General features: G+C 48.5%; 1 protein-coding gene across 5 annotated transcripts in view; it reads right to left on the reverse strand.

Moving 5' to 3' along the window:
• The window catches only part of SLC12A3 (solute carrier family 12 member 3), a 36,212-nt gene extending 20,616 nt beyond the window's left edge, over nucleotides 1-15,596 (reverse strand). For 2 of the 5 annotated variants that reach the window (XM_073307461.1, XM_073307460.1), the window contains exons 1-11: nucleotides 15,214-15,596; nucleotides 12,872-13,018; nucleotides 9,661-9,736; nucleotides 8,957-9,052; nucleotides 7,889-8,028; nucleotides 6,851-6,961; nucleotides 5,871-5,982; nucleotides 3,552-3,682; nucleotides 1,779-1,863; nucleotides 804-958; nucleotides 19-126 (exon numbers count right to left, since the gene is read on the reverse strand). In XM_073307461.1, coding sequence (XP_073163562.1) covers nucleotides 19-126; nucleotides 804-958; nucleotides 1,779-1,863; nucleotides 3,552-3,682; nucleotides 5,871-5,982; nucleotides 6,851-6,961; nucleotides 7,889-8,028; nucleotides 8,957-9,052; nucleotides 9,661-9,736; nucleotides 12,872-13,018; nucleotides 15,214-15,516 — 1,464 coding nt within the window. In that variant the 5' untranslated portion in view covers nucleotides 15,517-15,596. The remainder of the gene's footprint in view (nucleotides 1-18; nucleotides 127-803; nucleotides 959-1,778; nucleotides 1,864-3,551; nucleotides 3,683-5,870; nucleotides 5,983-6,850; nucleotides 6,962-7,888; nucleotides 8,029-8,956; nucleotides 9,053-9,660; nucleotides 9,737-12,871; nucleotides 13,019-15,213) is intronic. The other 3 variants (XM_073307459.1, XM_073307463.1, XM_073307462.1) reach the window with 3 other exon arrangements.
• Nucleotides 15,597-22,546: the final 6,950 nt, after the last annotated feature.

Raw genomic sequence — 22,546 nt, forward strand, 5'->3', positions numbered from 1 at the left:
AGCCTGCCACCATCTCACCTGGAAGACTTTGGGTGCTGAGACCAGGCAGGCCAAAGCAGAAGAAAGGGTGGCCCCGAAGATTCCAGCTGTGATCAGGGGGGCAAATCCAGATACCATGCTCATACTCTACAGAAAAAACAGGAAGCGATAGATCACTCCAGCATCACCGGCGCCTAACAGCCTGGGCTCCTTCCCCTGCAAGCCTCAGACTCTGACAGCCACCACTCAGAGCTCCTCAGAGCACAGCTTATTACAGCCCAAAACACCCTATGTCAAAAGAACCTTATTAAGATTGCAAAGTCAAGCACTCAAAAGGTAGGAAGTGCCAGTATTCAGGCTGCCTGTGCAACCTTAACTCAGCCCTCTAGTGCTTATGCATTATAATACAGTCTTTAATTACACGGTCACATGCGATTTTTTCCCCCACAGGGCCCCACCTCGTTCATGTCACAGGAGGCTCTGGGAATGAATCAGGGTGGCGTAGGGAAAGAGCCCGTTATCTATAGGATCCCTTCCTCATTTGTGGCAAGTTACTTTTTTAAAAGAGAGAAAGCAGCAATTCAGGCAACTGACCTATCACCCTCAGTGGCTACTGGCTGCATTGGGATGTGACTACTACTTCCGCTCTGAGCAGCGCTAATGCAGACCTAACGGAGTACAGCAAAGGAACTGGGGTGGGGGCGGGAAGGGGGTGAGAACCACCAGCCATGGATATCTTAGGATTTTCCGCACCCCAGGCCAAAGTGACCAACCCTGTTTCAGCCTTCTAAGCCATGCTGCTGAGAGCACCAGAGTGACAGTACCTGGTAATAATTGCTGAGTCCATAGTTACAGCTCTGCTTCCGAGCACACTCCGTGAAGTTCCATCCATAGCCACAAGCAAGTCCTTCGCAGCCCGGAGAGCCAAAAGGAATGGAGTCATTCAGGCTCCCAGAGGCATCTCGTACCACACAGGCACCTAGGAGGGAACAGCTCCCATTCACTTCCCATCTGTCTTTTCCAATACGATGCATGATGCCCAGATGTGCTTTAACAAAGGTCCCTGTGTAATTGTAACCCACTACTGAATGTGTGTTACAGGTGCCCTTCTGTGCCTGATCCACAGAGGAGATAAGTCTGTCACAGTCCCCATCTAGAGAGCTTTAGCTCAAGCTGTAACAGCTTATGCTTTCCCCTCTGAACCAGGGACCTCCAATCTCCAATGTCCCAACTAAGATGGCGGCTATCACAGACTGCCCATTCATTTTGCCCAGTGTCCCAAGTTCCTGGCTGCTCCTGGAATTAACTTGTACTAAGTTTTGTTTTTAAAGTAACTTTCAGCTGTATCAGACATGTCCACCCTGTATAGGCATCCACCCAGTGCTAACTAAAGCTCCCAAGGTTCCATACCATGGATAGTACGTACTGGGCCCAGTGTCAAACCTGGGTTGAATTCTTTGGAGACACTTGCAGGGTTGCCAATCTCAAGAGGTCAAAATTCCTGAGTCAGATCTCAAAAAATCATGAAATTTAAAAAAAAAATCATCAAACTATAATTTTATTAGTCTGTCTTTTTACTGTTTAATGCCTCTCCACTCTGCACCCCTGCTGGTGCCCAGAATCAGAATGGATATCTGAGCCAGACTGAATCAAAGTGCCCTGTGTCCCAGGATTCCTGATAACTGGGAATTGCCCTGTCCCTAATGAACATGAAAGCACACATTAAATTAACCATGAACATTTAATCATTTGTCACTTCCCCACCACTGCCATGGATTAAGTCTATGCATGTTACTTACCAATTGTAGCAGAAATAGCCAGATAGGATATTGTAGTCCACAATATAGCCATCAGAGTGCCTTTGGGAATGGCTACAGCTGGATCCTAAGCAAGGCAACCACAGAGTTACACAGCAGCATTCCATAGGCACCACAAAATTACCTTTCATTTTTGTAGCCATAAAGAAGAGAAAACACTCCTAGATACTCAAAAACCACAGGACAGCTTTCAACCTGATACTTGGATTGTCCAGAGTCTGGATTTCTTAATCTGCTGGGCACTCTGTAAAGCCCTCTTTCGGTGCTAGATGTTTGAAGGTGAAGTGGGATTGATGGGCTGGCGTGTTGGAAATCTCAGAGCATGTCGTACTGAACGTTGTTTTAATCTACTTAAAGTGACAGTGACAGAGGATATTGCATGCACTGGCCTCATCTGGGAAGAAGTATCACAACGAGCGAGTGACTCTGATCAATAGAGGAACTGCACTGCCCAATGTGTCAGTGGTACAGGAGGAACTAAGGTTTAAAGTAAGGTAAAGCCTCGGGTACAAGATAGGAGCTATAAAATCAACTAAACAGCTGTCGGGCTGGACAAACCTCGTAAGGATCCAAGGTGCCAGAAATGGCCATAAACTTGAACTTTATAAATATGTCATTACAAGGGAGGAGGGGGTGATCCCTGGTGAATAAAGAAGACAAAGTTGGGCTGTGCAGAAGCCTGTTTGTTTGTGTTTATAGTTTGTTGCTCTCGTCTTTAATAAGCACCTCCTCTTTCAGAAGGGCTGGGATTCCATGTATCATGCAACCCAAACCCATGGATCCAAACTCCAGAGCATTCGGCATGCCAGTCCAAATCAGCACACTGGGCCCATCTATAACTGATTCAATTTGGATACTTATAGCCAAACTATCTGACATTTGTTTGGGATGCAAAATGAGCTGGGAATCTCCTGAGCCCAAGCCCTTTGGAGAGATTTCCAATCATTTCTAATCTGCGGCTAGCTCAACACTTCTGCAGAACAGTCTTCCTCACATGATTTTGGCACTCATGCCCCAGGCAGCAAGGGCAGAGACCTGTGGAAATGAAGAAACGAAGCTTACCAAACTTTCTCTAACCTCAAAAATAGTTCAGTTTATTGCACGGGCAACTGATTTATCCAAATCAGTTCAACCGTGTCTGTACAATAAATGTAGGCAGCCCAATATTAATTCTATTCCATTCTATGTAGAGTCTTGTAGCGCATCCATCACTGTGCAATCCAATGCCTCAATCCTGCAAGAGGCTTTGGGCATTGGACCCCTGTGCTAATGTAACTGGGCCTCTCTGTGGATGATGGGCGCAGGATCAGGACCCAAGAACCGATTGAGTAGAGCTAGTTGGAAATGCAGTAAAAATATATATATATCCTCAAACATTTCTTGAAATTGTGTTAAAATTTTAAAAATGTCAACCAGTTCCATCGCTGCTCAAAAAAATGAATAAAACATCTGGGGTGTTTTTAAAATTATTTTGACTGTTCTTTCAAAATTTGGATAAAATGTTTTGAAAATAAAAATATTTTGGCCAGAGATAGACCAAAAAATTATCCAAGTAAAGCAGGACCTGGATCCAAACCATGCCTGCTCTTGGATTTACAAAATCAAAAGCCAATCAAGGAAGTTTTGCCGACTCTGGAGTTTGCCCATTTCTGACACACAGAGCTTGATCAGCACAACCTCATTCCTACCTATAGCACACAACCTGGGATGCTTGCCCTTGTGATGCTGTATTGGCCAGGAGTAGTAAAAACCTACCTTCAAATCGCCTGAAATGTTGGCTCCAGCCAAGATGCCAGTTGCTGATGGAAAGAAAATGGAAAACAAACCAAAGAAGGTGCCATCTGGTCCGCGCCAATTTGGCACAAAGTTCTGAGCAAAAATATCAGCTGGAGAAGAAAAATATTTTTCTATCAATTCCAATCTACTAGATCATTTTAATCTCGTTTCTTTCATTTTAAAGGCAATGATTGAAACAGTAGCTGCAGTGACGAACAGCTCTTGAGAGGCAACCTTGCAGTGTTTCATTGTTATTTATACAGCACCCTAAAACATGCTATGTGCTTTCTTGTCATAAAGTTAGATCAGAGTTCACAGTCTAAGACTGTGTTTGCAAGCAGATCAGTGGGTTTGCCTACACACGTGTCCAGTTTCTTAAAGATCTTTAAAAGCAAGGCCTAAGTGATTTAGAGGGTTATGTTCCTTTTTCAAAAGTGCCTAAATACCTTTACAAATCTGGGCCTGGGCTCCTGCACAGGTGTATGGATCTGCCCATGCCAATCTGATTGTGAAATGAAGGTCTACACAGGCAACACAAAGTCTAAGGAGGGCTGGGAAAGGATGCGTCATGAGCTAATTTCTTGTTTGCTATTTTTACCCCTCAATCTGTTATAGGGTCGGGCCTTAAAGTGGACAGGGCGGAGTCCAAATTAAAGATGCTTCTAGATATAAAAAATTATTCTGCCACTGCCTGCCTGGAGATTTTGCTCCGGGGGATGAGAATGATTCCAGCAGGAATGGAGAAACTCACTAAACAAAAGAGAAGCATTTCATCACAGCCTTAATTATCACGACTGTCTCATCCATTGATCCATCGAGCTCTCTCAGTGATAAGCCTTTTCCCTGGCAATAAATAGCCACATTCAGCCAATGCATTTTGATCCTTCTCACATCAAAGAGTAAATGGTAATTAAGACAAATGCCAGCATATTTTATCCCCAGGAGTGAAATCAATGGGATCTGTGGATGCTCAGCTCCTATGAAAATGAGGCTTATGCAGTACTTGTATGCTGGGTAAATGACACCCACAAGAACTCTAGAGTCCCAATGGTCTTCCGTTCTTTACTCAGAATGAGGGTCCAAAGCGGTTTGCACAGTCCCGGGCTGAAACATGTATTGGGCTGGGTCCCCTGCCACACGGGCTGGGTCCATCTCATACACACGGCAGGAGCATTCACCTCTCTGCCCCTGGATGTAGACCCTTATGGGCCTCCAGCACCTTGCAAACGTTCAGCAGAACAATCAGGAAAGTGTCATTGTCTCCCTGGAAGCTTTAATCGTTACCACACCGCTCTTACTCAGAACAAGCAGGCCAGAGCGGGCGCTTAACGTGAGAGGCTATTTTCCTTGCAGGCACATAACAGACCTGAACGAGATACATTTCTGTTACATGCTGCCCTACTCTCGACTAACTGCCAGGACCTTGAGAGCAAAGTGACCATATGGAAATGTTCAGTTCAGCACTGTACTCGAGCATTCATCTACATTTGTAAATAAACCATAATCATGCTGGTGCAGTAGAACAAAGCCCTGGACGGAATGATTTAGTTGGAGATGGTCCTGCTTTGAGCAAGGGGTTGGACTAGATGACCTCCTGAGGTCTCTTCCAACCCTAATCTTCTATGATTCTATGATCCAAAAGCCATATAATCCACCAAAATTAACCTGGCCCTCTCCACCGAAATGGAACAGCGGCGATTATGGTGAGATGTCTGAGCACCAAGACTTCCTCGTTTTGTGACATGTAGCAGAGAATATTTGTTAGCACATTATCATAATTAAGAGTCCTGCTGAATAGAAAACTCTGGTGCAACCTTCACTGTGGTTTTGTTCCCATTCCACCATAACCATTAGAACTAAACTCCAGTTGACACAGTAAACTGACTGAAAATACATTCTGGCCAGCTTATGTGCATATCTGACCCCCACCACCTTAGTACCCAAATGCCTCACGATCTTGTAATGGCTTTGGCCTCACACCCGCCCTGGGAGGTAGGGAAGTTCTATTATCCCCACTGTACAGGTGGGGAACTGAGGCTCAGAGACAAGTTGCGTGAGATCACACAGGAAGTCTGCTCCCGAGCAAGAATTTGAACCTGAGTCTTCCCAGTCCCAGGCTGCCTCCCTAACCACTGAACCATCCTTCCTCTTCCTTTAGGGGATGCATTTGTCTTCCCTTTTCACTGTTTGTTTGCTTACTTGCAAACCTCAGTCATTCACGCCGGCTCTCCCAGCCATCCATGAGAATTAGTAAGAGTCCCCCCCAAACTCCTGCCTCTAGCCACCGCTGGAACCTACCTCGGTAACTGAAAAATCCTTTTGCCTGCTTCTCCTCGGAGGCTGGAATCACCGTCCCCACTATGTAATTTATGAAGGAAATCATGATGATGATGAAGAACAGCACCTGTGCCTGTGAGACCAAAAGAATCCAGCTGAACAATCTGCTGGCTGAGTACCTGCTGCAAACGCTGTACAAAGGGGTGGAGTGAAAAGTACTGGTGGGCAACTCCTAAGTAAGTTTCACCCATCTGCCAGCTGGGAATCTTCAAACAGGCCCCCCTGAAGCAACATTCTGCCCTTGTGACTAGTAGGCCAGGGGAAGTAACCTGTGCATTCCTCCCAAGCTGCAATGCTGCTTATACCCTAAGGCTAGTTGGTGCAAAGGAGCGACCCAACCTCTTCCCCCAACCTCTCCTCTGTACCATGCTTCCTGCCCCTCCTAAACTTGGGGACAGATGGTTCTCATCCAGTCTAACAAGCTAAGCTAAGCATCAGTTCTGGCTAGACCTGTGTTACAAGATGCAGCATGACCCTTGAGATGTGCCTTGCACAGTCTTCTGTATTTGTCTGTCTCCCTAGGTTTCTTGGCCAGCAGGCTTTTGTGGCTAGTTAAAGGAGGCCAATAGCAGCATCTGAACAAATGAACCAGACAAAGGACAACACTGAGGCAAACGTGGTGATAAGATTCAAGAAAGATTTGGATATTCGTATGAATGAGAACAGATTCTGCAGTTTCAACAGTCAGAAGAAAACTATATCTAGGCTGACAATGCTTATGCTGCAGGGCAAAACCCAATCATCAGGAAGGATCAGAAAGAATTTTCCTGGTGGTAAGAACCTTGCAATTAGGTGTATTATTGCAGGGAGGGTATAGGTCCCCTATTCCCTGAAGCAACTGGCATTGGCTGCTGTTGGAGGCCGGATACTGAACTAGCTGGACCATGGATGTGTTGCGGTATGGAAATTCCTACATTCATCCTAACAATTGAGACCGTTACCTTTGCTTCCCATTCCATTCCAGCCAAGGAAATCCCAAGTAGCACTGTCACTGTGATGACCCCGATGATGCGGATGTCATTTGTGGGGTCTACAATGGGCGAGTTATGTTCCTGGGAAAGGAAGCCCAAGTCAGCAGTCTGCAGTTCTGGAAGCTGATGGCAGAGTTGAACCTAACCATACAGACCGCATCCGATTCCTTCACTTCCTTATGTCTTTCTGTACTTTTAAATTCCTCTTTTTATTAAAAACCAATAGAGAATGAAGAGGCCTATAAAACCATCATTCTTTTGTACCAACATTCAACCAGCTAAGTCATTTCAGTCGGTGGTGACCTTAAATCTGGTCTGCCAGGCACTTTTCTAGACTTTTATTTTACATTAAAACATTATGGACCTACTGACTGTGAGTTCTTCAATACCAGGGCTGTGTCTTACCTAAGTTCCATAGACCACTGCGTGAATGGATAGGTCTATATAATTTTCGGTGTGTTTGAGGTATGGATCTGTAAAGTCATTTATACTTCCTAAATAAACAGCTTTAAAATGATATTTAAAACAAATGTGAATCGTTAAAAAAACAAATTTCCAATTTCAAACCAGGCAGGAGCAGGCTGTATGGAACAAGCCTGAACTGGCAAACATGTGGAATGGAAGAGCAACTCGGTCATTGTCATCTCTAATTAGCATGATTTCCATGGTTATTGATTGCTGTTGATTATTAATTGTTGGTTATTGATTTGAGTATTGATAACTAATCAGTGGCTATAAGTGATTAATTACAATTCATGTATCAACTACTGATTATTAATTTGCTTATGATTAATGCACATGCAATGGCATGTCAAGAGCAAAAAGTTTAATGACAGACAAGTTGAGGGGAAAGAGAAAGAACAAATACAGATTTTTTTGTAACTAGATTCACTGTCGGCAGCATGGCAGAAGTTGGCCTTTAAGAAGGACTTAAATGTTGACACGGTACAAGTCCTTGCGGATGAAATCGGGGGCGGGGGGGGCCATGAAACAACTCGGATTCCTTACCTGGAGCAGATCGCGCACAGTTTCCGCAAAGCCCACCGTGTGCATGGCCACCGCCACGGCATTCGCAAAGGCAAATATGAGACCGATGGAACCACCCAGCTCTGGACCAAGGCTTCTTGAGATAAGGAAATAGGTGCCACCTAACACATGCCAGAAACATTTCGTTGTTTAAATACTTCACATGCAGCACCTGAGGTGATCACAGATATTCATGACCCAAACAACATGTCCTTAATGACTCTTTGTCCTCCGCACAAACTAATGACAAGTAGACCACAAAAGCCTGTGTGGCAGACACCTATCTACATCCATGCACTGTATGCACGATGAGTGACAATGACACAGGAAGATAGGATAAGATGCTCAACATTTTACAAGGCAATTTATCAGGGTCTGAATATCAAAGTTCAGGCAAGTCTGGATCTGGAATTTTGGGACAGGCCCATCTCTAATTAAAAAGCATTAATTTTGTGCTTATCCCTTCCTAGGAGAAGGAAGAGTTTGAAGGGAGATTGGAACAGTGACTTAGAACTAGACAAGAGCAAACCCTTGAGAAATCGGCATGAGGGAACTAGGTGTTGATAAGACAAAACCAGACTGAACCTTTCTTTAACACGTCAGAGATTTCATATTTCTGTTTCACCCAGGACTGCCCCCCCTTAGCCATAGACTCCTCTACAAGTCATGTGAATGTCCTTGCTGAGCCGCTCCCTCTCCTGCCAGAGTGGGCCCAGAAGCAGAAGAGATGGAGGAGGTAGCTTGAGGAGATGGCAGCCCAGAGTTCTGGGAAGCAGGGAGCTGGGTCCAGGGATCCTGGGGGCCAGAGGCTCAGGAGGAGCCATCTCCCCTCCAGCCAGTCACTGACAGCTTCTATCATCACTTCTTCCCCATATCCAGGGACCAGCCTTAGGTGAGAGGGACTGCCTGGAACCTGTCCCCCTTCCCCTCCAACCAGAGAAACCGGGATCAGCCGAGAGAGATCGGTGCCAGCTGGGACCTCTTCCCCCTCTCCTCCCCCAGGAGAGACCAGGGCCAGCCCTCAGAAGAAAAATGGGAGCCAAGCACTACCTGATTTCACTTTGCCGTTGGTGGAGATGGCAGAGATGGACAAGCCTGTGATGCTCGTCACAGTCACAGACATGAAGATAATCAGCCATGTGAGTGCTGCAGAGAAGAGGAATTATTTTCACTTTGTTGCCTGGTGAAGAAAGCAATACCACCATCTCTGACTCTTTTCCTTGGTGCCCCATACACTGATCCATAAAGTCACCCTTCCCCTCAACCCACTTCTTCCAGGATGTCGATAAGGGCCCATGTCCTCTTCTGAGCCCAATTTCTATATTGCATCTGCCTGTCTATATCCCTAGCCCATCTTCTCCATTGCTGTCCCATAGACACCAAAGCCCAGATTTTTAAAGGTATTTAGGCATTGCTGAGTTAAGTGTTGCAACAACTAACAGATTTAGGAGCCTATGTCTTCTTTTCAAAAAAGATTTAGGAACTAAATCCCTCAGTCAATGGGATTTGGTCTTCTAAGTGCCTAAATAACTTTAGAAAATGAGATTTAGGCTCCTAAATCAGTAGGCTTTGCAATGGGGGGCGCAGTGACCCCTGAATGCCATTTAGAATTGGGCCTAAGGATATTGGGGAAGGGAAGGACTGTTTTCATGGTGTCTTGAATAGTGCCAAGCACTCTGTCAGGGTTTACAACTAAACAAATTATGTCAAATATAATTGTTGCTGGCAACTCTAGAGAATGGAGCTGCACCTACCAATCCCTGCCTGTGCAGTGATCCAGGGCAATCGCAGATAGAGAATCACACCCCAGATGTTCAGCATGCATCGAATCTAGAAGGAAAACAGCCACATTAATCTCATGTGATCGTCTGCATAGCTGACAGTGCGCGTGAATAGAGAAACAGCGGAATAGCCAGCTCAGACCCATGGCTCCACAAGTCCAATATCCTATCTGCAATAGTGGCCAGTGCCAAATGCTTGAGACCCATGAAGTGGAGTGACCAGCCCACAGGAAGGTTTCCTCCTAACCTCATCAGTCAGAGGCTGGTTTAAGCCCTGAAGCAGGAGGCTTAATTTCCCTTCTAGAAGTTTTTAAATCCTTCCTATTGCAACTCTGTGGTGTTTGTGTTATCCATGTCTATGTCTAGCTCTTATCTAGCACTTTTCATCAGTAGATCTCAAAGAGCTTTACAAAGCAGGTCAGGATCATCATCCCCCATTTTACAGATGGGAAAACTGAGGCACAGGGCAGGGAAGCGACTTGCTCACAGCCTCCCAGCAACAAAGCAGGGAATGGAGCCCAGGTCTCATGAATCTTAGCCCAGTGCTCCGTCCGCTTGGCAACACTGCATCCTCTTCGGAATCCTGCTAAGCTCTCGGCCTCAGTGATCTATCTGTGTTAGGTATTTCTATAACCCCCATGGCCATAGCTGAGAACGTCACAACCTTTCAGTATATTTACTCTCACAACACCACTCTGAGGTAGGTCAGGCCTCTTGCTGTTATCCCCATTACAGTTGGAGAACACAGGCACAGAGAGATGGAGGCTACATCTATACTGCAAGCTAGGGGTGTGACTTCCCTGCTCATGATTGGATGCTTTTTTTCCTAAAAGATCTGCTCTAGGAATTATTTTATAGAAGGTCTTTGGCTTGTGTTATACAGGAATTCAGAGTACATGAGCACAATGGCCCCGTCTGGCCTTAGAATCCACGAACGTGAAGCTGGTGGGTCTCTACTCGGCATGGCTCGTCCATGCCTTCACTGCCTCTGCTATACATGCCACTGCAGCTGCACTGCTATTTATGCTCACGCGAGCTTGAGGAGAGCTAGCGCAAATACATGTACACAAGCAGGGGAATCACACTCCTAGCTTGAGGTGTAGATGTAGCCTGACTTCCTCAAAATCACACAGGAAGTCTGTGGAGGAGTAGAGGATTGAACCTGAGTCTCTCAGGGGCCAGGCTAATGCCTTCAGCACAGGACCATCCTTCCTCTCTACCTGAACATGCTACTTCTGATACCTTGTGGCAATGAGTTCCACAGATCCATTGTGCATTCTGTGTAAAAAAAAAAAAAGCATTTCTTTTTATTGTTTTTTGAATATGTCACTTCTCCATTTCATTGAAGGACCCTTTTGTTCTTGTATTATTAGCAAGGCTCCGTGTTTGTCACGGAGGTCAGGGAAATCAGGGATTCCGTGACCACCATGACTTCCGCAGCAGCACAATGCGGCTGGCCTGGGAGCCACCTGAGAAGCTCGGGCAGCCCCTGGGCCAGTTGCAGCAGGAGTTTGGGTGGGGGGAGATCAGGGCTGGGGACTGAGGTGCAGGGTGGTGCTTACCTGGGGGGAGCTCCCCGGAAGGGTGACAGGAACTCCCCTCCCTCAGCTCCTAGTTCCATGAGCTGCCTCTGCCCACAGGCACCGCCCCCGCAACTCCCATTGGCTGCAGTTCCCAGCCAATGGGAGCTTCAGAACGGGGGCTTGGGGCGGAGAGGAGGCAGCACATGGAGCTAGGAGCTGGAGTTCCCGCTACCCAGGAGCTGGGTAGGGAGCCTGCCCCAGCCCTGCCAACCCCACCCCCATAGCACCCGCAGTGCCCCCCTGGGCCTCACCCTCCACAGCACCCGAGGCGTCCCCCCAGGCTGTGCCCCACCCTCCACAGCACCCATGGCGCTTTCCCCAGGCTGCACCTTCCCCGAGTACCCGCGGCACTTCCCCAGGCTGCACCCCCCACGCAGCACCCGCACCCCCCCAGTATCCAGGGCGCCCCCCAGGCCACCCCCAGAGTAACTCCCCACCCCTGCAAGTTTTAGTTAGGGGTATATAGTAAAAGTCATGGACAGGTCACTGGCCGCGAATTTTTGTTTACTGCCCATGATCTGTCCGTGACTTTTACTAAAAAGTACTCATGACTAAAATGTAGCCTTAATTATTAGAGCAGGTTAATAGAAATGTCTGATCTACCCTCTCTAGACCATTCATTGTTATGTATACTTGTATCACATCCCTCTTATCTGTCTCATCTCCAAGATTACTCCCAATTCATATCTCCCTTCATATGGAACCCTTCTTATGCCCCAAATTATTTCATCACCGGTCTTGCACCCTGCCCCCCATTCTTTCTGTTGTATGCTGCCTGAAATAGGGTGATCGGAACTGAACGGAGTCTTCTAGGTGAGGGCATCAGATTGACATATAATGAAATGAACATATTTTCAGTATGATTTCTCATCCCATTCCTTACACCTCCTAACCATTTGTTTGATTGTTTTTTCGGCACCTTGAGCAGCGACTTCCCTGAGCTTGCTGCAAAGATACCCAGTGGAGGCAGTCAGGTTAGAACCTAGTAATGTGCAACAATTATTCAAATGTTTCCTTTGAATCTGTCTTCTATTTGCCACATCACCCTAGTATTCGAGCATCTCACGGTCTTTAATGTACCTAAGCTCACAGCAAGTAAAGTGCTATTATCTCCATTTCCCAGGGGAGACACTGAGGCACAGGGTGGCTCTGTAACACACACAGAATGCCTTCAGCAGAACACAAAATTGAACCAAGGTCTCCAAAGTCCTAGACTGATCCCCTGGACCATCCTTCCTCCCTACCTAAATCATCTGCCATTTGTCGAGTTTGAACGTCACCTGCTATCATGTGGCTTAATATAATGGGTTATACTTGGCAGATGAGACATCAGGGTTGCATACTTGTCACAGTAAAATAAGCTAGATTATACAGTGAACCCAGGGAGAAGAAAAGTTCTGCACTGACTTTCAAACCCAAGCCATTACCCTCTGTATGGTCCCATTGAAGTCAAGGTAGGAGTGATCTACAAATTGGGGAGAGTGAAGGTGGCGAGATCGGGCTGTACGTGAATTGTTGCCAGCATAGGACCCGAGCTCTCCCATTACACTTCCTTCTGGTCTGTAGGCAGCAAAAAAAAAAAAAAAAAAAAAACAACTCACCATCACCCCTTTCACCCATCCAAATCGGACAGGCTCTCCTTGAGGCTTTTCCCCACCCTCACCACCATCTTCCTCAGTAGTTTCATCACTCAGGCCATTACTTCTCTGGGGCTCGTACACGGGATTGTGGAGATGACTATTGTCCGACTGAGAAAGCAGAGAGAAATCAAGTCACAACAGGGCATAGAGGTGGGACAGAAAGGAAGATGTCTGGGACCATATTCGACCTTGTCAATTTTCAACCCTCCGTTTGAAATTTTTAATCCTAGAGGTAAGCACCAACGTTGTGCTAACAAGGTTTGTCTGGGCAAGACCTGTCTCTCACTAGGTGTCTGTACAGCGCTGAGCACAATGGGACCCCAATTTCAGTTCACACCACCATCATATAAATAATGAACACCACCACCCTACAAGTAGAGACATACTCCTGTTTCTTCTTAAAATACTGTAAATCAGAACTTGCAAATAACAATAATACCTAGCTTGTATACAGTGGTTTCCATCAGCAGATCAGTAGTAGCAGATCTGGGGAGTGGAGACTTTGGGATTTTTGATGCACAGTTAGTTAATATTTGCACAGTGCTGTAAAAATATAAGGAACTATGGGTGAGATTTTCACAATCTGTTGTCTTAAGGACTGACATGGCCCCCGTCACTATCGGATCTGAGGACCTCACAATCTTTAGTGCATTCATCTTCACACAATCCTGGGAGGCTGGGAAGCACGCTTATCGCCATTTTATAGATGGGAAACAGAAGCTAAAGACCAGATTTTAAAGATATTTAGGTGCTTAAAGATGCAAGCGTTTTCAGAGGGATTTAGGTGCCTAGGTGCTTTTGAAATCCCCCATAAGCAGCTATTTGCATCTTTAGGTGCTGAAATACTTTTAAAAACACGGCCCTTAGTAAAGGCGGTGGGACGCATGGGAAAACCACTGTTCACACGATGCCTCAAACGGAGCTTTCATCAGCAGTGCAAGGACAAAAATATCTCCGAGCACGGGGCCAAGATGATGGCAGGTTTCAATGAGCCCCAGGAGCTTGCTGACTACAGGCTGCAGAGAAACGAGTCCATCTTCAGCTCATCCCTGGAATGCTGAGATAGCAAAAGACCCCTCATGGAAGAGGCCTGTGACCTAGACCACAACAACAGAGTGACTCGCAATAGGATGCGTACAGGCCATGTCACACAGTCCTGCAGTCTTTACTGCTTGAGTCTGTGTCATGCTGGTATGCCCCTTCCCAATAGTTGGAGTAAGAACTTGAAATACCTTGTTTGAAATTACTGAACCTCCATGACTACTTTCTTAAGAGCTTTGGCAACAGAGAAGGGGGTTCTGGGTTGGGATGCAGATAGATACCCCTAAGGCCAGAGATTTTACAGACCATGGAGCCCTCTTCCCCCTCCAAGTAAGGGGTACAATAGTGGGAGCAATTTAGGGAAAACTTGCCCTGCCCAAAGTCAATCTGTTTGCTGGATAAATACAGGATGAGAGTCACTTGGTCCATCAAGCCAGGCATAACTTATGTCCATCCTTGGCATAACTTAAAAATACATCCGAATGCAGGTGACCCTCCCAGTCCCCATCCTGGCAATTACAATTCTTCCCTAGCTGCTCCTTGCCATGCCTGGAGGGAAAATATGCTCTGAAGAGCATCAGAAATGGGATGTTTTGGACCAAGGAAGGGGCGGATTCCAAAGCTGGAGACAGATTTCACTCTAAGTGGACATGATGGAAGCAAGGCCTTGTTATTATTGGAAAGCAGGCAGGCTTCCTCTTCATATGCAGTAGAACGACATCAATGGGAAAATATTGCAGAGCATGAGGGTAGTTAGATTACAATACTACCGCAGGTTTGTTTTATGTCTGGGAATATGAATTTTACAGCAATATTCATTGTTCATCCTATATGCCAGTGTGATTTACCTCTGCCCTCTCAGGAGAGTGACACAAGCCGATGGAGTCATGAGCTGATCCATCTGCTTGATATTTAAGTCCCAAGAGCCAACATTTTCTCCAGGTGGAAACAGGGCACTCAGCACTCCAAAGCTGTTGGTTGTCCGCAATGGAGCTGGAGAACCATTTGCAGTGACCTAAAGCATCAGATTTCACCTTTGTTGTTGGTTAGTAACTAGATTAAGAACAGATCATGATTTCCACCCATGGTTCACAGTTATTCAGCGACTCTTTCTATGAAGCCATGTTTGCAGAAGGCTTATTTCAAAGTCTATGTTTCTTCTGCAGGGACAGAGATAAGTACAGAAAGAGCATTCACTACAAACAGACTACAGCACTTCTCAAGTAAATCGATGCTTGAGACAGTCCTGCTACATCGCTTACCTTCAAGAAAGAATGTAGATCTGCCAGCGTGGGCCTAACTTTATTGGTTTCGCCCACCGCCTTCGTGTTGGCATAATGTTCATAAGTCGGCACAACATCCACTGTGTTGTAGCCAAAGGTCCTCATGTAGAAAGTGCTTCTGTGGGTGAGGTGGCTGGGATGGGGAGCCTCGCAGGGGGCAGCAGCAGGCGGTCCATAGTGAGGTTTGCCGCTGTCCTCGGTGCTGATCAGGGTGCTAATGGTGAACCTGCCACTGGCATGGGCCAAGTCAGTTAATTCTGTGGCTGGCAATTCTGTGGCCATTTCATCCCTGCTCTTCTCTCTGCCTGGGTCTCTCTTGGTCAAGTGATGGGGAGCTGTGATGCGATTGGTGACACACAGGAGCGTATGGAGACTTTATACACAGCGAAACCAGAACAAACCAACTGGCCGCCACTTAATCAATTACTCACGGGGAAAACTAATTGGCTTGAACCACCCGGAGCTGGTCGTGGGAAAGTATAGCCTGAGGGGGTATCAAAATGCCTGTTACCCGAATCGCTGACTCCCAGTGCCTGATCGGGGCTGCGATAACAGATTGGAGATTAAGTCCCAAGGACAGATCAGTGGGAGAATGTGGAGTTATGTTTCCCCTGCAGCCTAACCAGGTACATTCTGTTCCCGCTGTTAGGTATAAACATAAACAGATCTCTCTCGGGGATATTGCCCCAGCCTGAACAGCCTCTGTAAAATGGCTACAGAGGAAGCATATCGGCCTTTCCTTGGGTTTTTCTTGTCACTGCCCATGTCGCTCAGAGGCTTTCAGGTAGAGCTGCTGAGTTTAAGCCTGTCAAACAGGAGCCATCTAGACTCTCTGTTATGTCATGTAACTTCATGCAACATACTGTGTCAGATTCAGCTATTTACAGTGCAATTTTAGTTTAGACAGCACCTTCTCTACACACCAGGAATCCCAAAGGTCTTTGCAGTGTGGAATAGGGAAATTGTAGAGTTAAATAAAACGAGAGAGAGAGAGGAGTTGAGCAAAGGCTCAGGGAGAAAAGAAATGTCTCCCTCAGGGATCTCATGGAGAGAGGAAGATGTGAGGGGGATACAGGGAGAGTGCTCCAGATGACAGGCGAGGCAGAGAAGAAAGCTCTCCTGCCAACACCAGGAAGACTGTGGGAAGAAACAGGGAGGAGGCTGACATGAGATGAGAGACCTCACATGGCCAGGTGCTGAGTGCCTTCAACTCCTATTGATTGAGCGGGAGCTCAGAGTGTGCAGTACCTCACAGGAGGCACTCAGCCGCTTGTAGGCTCTTGTCTGAGCAGAGGGAAATTGGAGATGCGGGCTAGAGTTGCTTGTGATTCTTTGTATGCGTGGGGCACGGGAGAGCAGCACTCTGTGCCTGCTGGGGTCCAGAGACATAGGGCTGTAGCATTGCAGTTCTCATCTCAGCACTGGGGGTGGGAGCACCCATGATTGATCTGTCTGATTATTATACACAGCGTTCTCCACTCATGTGCAGTGCCTGAGGGCAAAGCTGTGAACTTATCTCCCTCTGGCTCCCATTACCCAGTGCCTAAGCAACTACCAATCTTCAGTCCTCACAGCAACCCAGTGAGGTAGGGCAGTGCTATCACCCCCATTTTACAGATGGAGAACTGAGGCACAGAAGGACTAAATGACTTGCCCAAGGTGAGGTCACTCAGAAGAGCAGGAATTGGACTCGGCTCTCCTTGAGTCCCTGGTTAGTCCCCTAACTATTGGGCCATTCTCAGAAGGATAGCAGGTACCCAAGAGTTAGGCATTTAGGTCACGAGACAGTTATGTTCCCTGTAGTGAGCACAGTGCCAGATTTTTCAGAACTGCATGTGATCAAGCAGCTCTCTGACCAACATTGTGTATACGAGCACATCCTTCATCCACATGTCATCACCAGGATCCTGTGTGCATATACTAGGGCCATTGGAGGGTGGCGGGGTGGGGGGTATATTTGATTGGCACATCAGAAGCTGGGGTGTCGTGTTTTTGTAATGAGTGGACACATGTGTGTGTGTAGTGTGTAATCTGGAGCAATTCCCAGAATATGGATCTCCGCGTGGTGCGCAAATAGCTGGATTTGGCAAACAGGCATAACGGGCAAACAGGCATGGTGTAAAAATAGAACATTTTACCAAAAAGAATTTTTTGCTGTTGCCTGCAAAACACTAGGAAAGGTATTTGAAGGCGGCCTGCACAGGGAAATAAAGTGGGCTTTGTGCTCATTTTCCTTCTGTATGATATAAAGAGAAAACCTGAAGTGGTTCTGTGCAAAAAAAAAAAATATGGTTTTTTTTAGCATTATAAATCCAGATCATGTCTACCCCGGGGGACTCTATGGTGACTGGAGAGCTAGTGAAATAAACATCTCAAGAGACTGAAAGTTGAACAGTGACAGGGAAAGGGATTTTAAAGTCAGATAGTCATTTTGCTTTTGTCATTTTGCTTTTGCTAATGCCAGTGTCTCAATCTCTTGGGAGAAGTGATTTTTTTAAAACAAAAGTTAAACTCTCCTGGCCTTTGGGTTAAAGCATGAAAGCTCATGAGGCAAATCTCCATGACTTCCACAACATTCTCCATCAAAACCTGGAAACACCAGCTAGACCAGATAAGAATGGTTCAAGTTGGGTACATGCTCTGGATTAGAGATCATGAAAATCCAGGACAAATGTACAGATCTGAAGCAGCGGTAGTGCTAGAAAGCATTATGCAAGCACCTTTCACAGAACTCTGCCAACCTGCCTTGCTCCTAACCTGCAGCATCTCCCCAAGCTGCTCGTACCACACCGTGCAAAAGAATATGACAGTTGTGTGATGGGGACACAATGAACCAATCAGATATTAATGTTATCTTCCAATTAATCCCCCCTCATTGCATCCTTCCACTGGCTCCTCCATCACAGACACAAATTTCTTGCCTTTACTTTCAGGGCTCTCCCTAGTTTGGCCTCACTGTCTGTCACCTCTAACTTGAAGCCAGATGCTGCTTCTTCTGTGCCAGCGGTGTAGCCATTAGGACCCATCCATCAAGTCTCTTTGGGCTTTCCCCCATGCTGCCCCTTATGCACAGGAGGAGCTCCTATGAAGCACCACATTGTCATAAGCAGAGACTGGTGCTTATTCCCCAATTGTGATCTCGTGATCTTCCTCCCCTGCCCCCCGATTTGTCATACCATATGCTCAGATTGTAAAGCAGGGGCTGTCTTATCACACATGTGTATGGTGCCCAGCTCAAGAGGGCCTTGATCCTGGGCTGGGGTCTCCAGGCACAACCACAATACAAATAATCAAACCACAGTGAGAAATTAAGCCCCAGTTCACCGATGTATTTAAGTGCCTGCTTCACTTTAAGGACTTGACTTAAGCACATACTTTGGTGCCTTGTTCGATAGGGCTGAGATTTCTCACGTTTACAGCTAGGCATGTCTCGAGTGCTTTGCTGACTCAGCGCGGTAGGGCTGCTGGGAAGATTTGTGAACCACTAATCCACACAACAGGTATTGTACTAGAGGTGGCAGCAGTGCGGGATTCCTCCATGGGGTCCCACTGATGTGCTCCCACCTTACCATGCAGAGCCCAGACCTCACGCAGGAAGAGCAACTTACAGGAGTTCACCTCGAGAATGAGACTGGCATCAAGGGTGCCCATTAGCCAGAGCGGCGGCAACTTACTGTGATGTGGGCACCAGTTAACGAACCCATTCCATATAGGGCATCAAACACCCTTCATATGGTAACAAGTCCTGGCCTGGCCTGGCCTGGCCTCAAGCGAGTGACCTAGAGATGAAAGACCACATAGACCATTAACAACCCCCTGAGCCCTCCAGAACCCAAATTGCCTTTCAAATGGGCTTCTGTATAACCGATGCTTGAAGTCTGTGAAACTCCTACCGGCACTAACAGGCGTTACCCGGGTGCACTGAGAAGTGAACACACCCCGCAGGGACTGGATTATTTACTTTGCGTAAAGCACTCACACCTCAAGGGAGCTGAGTAGCTGCAGCTCCTGGACTCCTGGGTACACTATTCAGCACTGCTCAGGATAGGGCCCATATTGAATATACTACGGAGATGCTAAGGTAATCTGTCATTATTATTTGTCTTGCAGTAGCCCTGAAGGGCCCCATGCAGGGATTGAGGCCCCATTTCTAGAAATACGTCTTGAAAGATCCAGAGATTATGGCCCCAATTCAGAAAGCCAACTAAGTGCAGGCTTATTTCCTTTCCTATTCAGGAGAACCCCCAAAACCAGGCTCAGGTTCCACTGGCTTCAATGAGGGGGACAGCTCCTAAATTTCAAGTTGACCTCAATGGCGTGTAATCGTGCACTTAAAGACAAGCATGTTCTCAAGCGCTGCCCTGAATAGGGACGGGCTGCCTGAATCGGGGCCTAAATGCTGATCTCATCTGATCAAACAGAACTTCTGAACAGCACAGAGGTGGGTGTACGCGTGTGTGTGGCGGCGAGGGGCTTTTCCAGGGACTGAACACTGGGACGCTTGTTCCCGAAGTCACATGTCCATTTAAAAGCAGTTACAGATAAGATCTCTCAAGACAGCAAATAGAAGTCAGGTCATAAAGTTTGAGTGCGACACCAGAAAAGCCATTTGAAATTCAGCCCTGTATATGCTGGCTGGCGGGTTAATGGAAAATTCAGTCTGTTCTCTGGAGTGCCTCTGGCGATCTTTTGTATTCACATTACACCTTTCACCTGCCTTCCCTTTACTGGGGGTTATTTCCTTCTGGGTTGTATTGTTTTATGTACTGGCCCGCAGAGAGCTAGCTTATGCACCTCAGAGGACGAGCTTATGCACCTCTTGCTCCCTTGGGTGGGCTCTTACTCATGTGAGGCCACCTGACAGCAATGAGCTTACGCACTTTGGTAAGCACTCCCTCGCTTGGGTAAAGGTTACACAATCTACCTCACAAGACCCTGCGTAAAGCAACACTAACTTGCGTCAGCACACTCATCCCCTTCAGACATTTCTGGAGCCTCGCAAACCAGCCACCTGTCTGTAACATTACTGTGCATTCAGTTGGTCCCCTTCTTTCTGGTGGGTGCTAATGAAGGCTCTGAAATGCTCAGGCCAAGGGTGGATCCCCAAATCTGAAGTCCACTGACTCTCAGGCTGACAGTTTAAGCTTTACCCTCCCATCGTCCATCTCCTCCGGCAGAAGGGAAGCCAGTACTGCCGGCTGGCTGGGCTTGGGAGGGGAAAGAGAAGGGACTCAGGTTCCCAGAGCTGTGAAGGCAAGAGGCTGGTTAGACGTCCAACCATAAGTGACTGAGGAAAATGGTCTTTGCGGGGCAGGGGAAGGGGGGGGGGGTTGCTGAGGAAAACTGACAGGCCCCACTCTCCAGTGTGCATGTGTGGTCAACTGTCTATCCTGGGCCGGGGCGCAGGGCAGGCCTCAGGTGAGGAGTGGAGCACAAGCCTGCCCCACACTCAGCCCGCAATGGCGGCTTCTGTCCCGCAGGGTCCCACTCCGGCCCTTTGGCTCTCCCCGCTCGTAGATTTGCTGTGGCAGGCTCCCCAACATGGGGGCTGGGTCTAGCCATCAGATCACCCCAAGAAGACAATGAGAGGAGGGGAAATATCACCAGCCCTGTGTAACACTCCAAAGCAACGATGGGATGCTGATGCCAGGGCTAAAGGAGCGAGGGGCCCTGTGGCGAGTTCCTGGGCAAGCTATACGGGGCTGGAGCAATTGAAGAAGGGAGCAGGGGGGATTGATGCAGCCAGGAATTGGGGACATTTGTGCTGATCTATTCAGACTAAATGGACTTGGATGCTGGGGACAGCAGAAGGGCCCTGAGGGGAATAAGGGGTGCAGCGGGGGCTGGGGGAGGAACATGCTGAGGCAGAAGACTGGTGGGAGGGAAGTGGTTTGGGGCCAGTGAGGGATGGGGGAGCTTTTAAGAGGTGGGTTTACTGGGGAATGGGGGGGGTGGGAAGCAGTGGCAGGGGAAGGTTTGGGGGTGGGGATGTGGGGCTTTGGGGAGTGGAGGGAGGGTTTTGGTAGGGGGGTGTTTCATTGGGGTGTTTTTGGGGGGTGCCGCAAGGGGTGGGTTTATTTGAGGAAATGGGGTTAGTATGGCGGGGAGGTGGGATGGGCAGGGGGCCATGGCAGTAGTAGGGTTTGAGTTTATTCGCGGGTGGGGGTTAAGCAGGGTTTCGGGGCGTGGAGGAGCTGTGAGGGGGCAGGTTGGATGTTGTGGCAGGATGGTTATTAGGAAGATTATGGCAGGGGGTGGCAGGAGGCTGTGGCAGGGAGATGATTTGAGGGTCTATTATGGGGGATTTGGGTAGGGGTCTGGGGGAAGGGCCTGGGGGAGTGCGGGGAGCTGTGTCGCAGTGCCACTAGCTGCAGCCGGCTCCCCGCTCTGCACCCCTATCCCCGCTCTGCACCCCTATCCCCGCTCTGCACCCGGCTCCCCTATCCCCGCTCTGCACCCCTATCCCCGCTCTGCACCCGGCTCCCCTATCCCCGCTCTGCACCCCTATCCCCGCTCTGCACCCGGCTCCCCTATCCCCGCTCTGCACCCCTATCACCGCTCTGCACCCGGCTCCCCTATCCCCGCTCTGCACCCCTATCCCCGCTCTGCACCCGGCTCCCCTATCCCCGCTCTGCACCCGGCTCCCCTATCCCCGCTCTGCACCCCTATCCCCGCTCTGCACCCGGCTCCCCTATCCCCGCTCTGCACCCGGCTCCCCTATCCCCGCTCTGCACCCCTATCCCCGCTCTGCACCCGGCTCCCCTATCCCCGCTCTGCACCCCTATCCCCGCTCTGCACCCGGCTCCCCTATCCCCGCTCTGCACCCCTATCCCTGCTCTGCACCCGGCTCCCCTATCCCCGCTCTGCACCCCTATCCCTGCTCTGCACCCGGCTCCCCTATCCCCGCTCTGCACCCGGCTCCCCGCTCTGCACCCCTATCCCCGCTCTGCACCCGGCTCCCCTATCCCTGCTCTGCACCCCTATCCCCGCTCTGCACCCCTATCCCCGCTCTGCACCCGGCTCCCCTATCCCCGCTCTGCACCCCTATCCCCGCTCTGCACCCGGCTCCCCTATCCCCGCTCTGCACCCCTATCCCCGCTCTGCACCCGGCTCCCCTATCCCCGCTCTGCACCCCTATCCCTGCTCTGCACCCGGCTCCCCTATCCCCGCTCTGCACCCCTATCCCTGCTCTGCACCCGGCTCCCCTATCCCCGCTCTGCACCCGGCTCCCCGCTCTGCACCCCTATCCCCGCTCTGCACCCGGCTCCCCTATCCCCGCTCTGCACCCCTATCCCTGCTCTGCACCCGGCTC

The sequence above is a fragment of the Lepidochelys kempii genome, chromosome 12, assembly GCF_965140265.1.
Source record: "Lepidochelys kempii isolate rLepKem1 chromosome 12, rLepKem1.hap2, whole genome shotgun sequence".
NCBI classification, from domain to species: Eukaryota; Metazoa; Chordata; order Testudines; family Cheloniidae; genus Lepidochelys; species Lepidochelys kempii.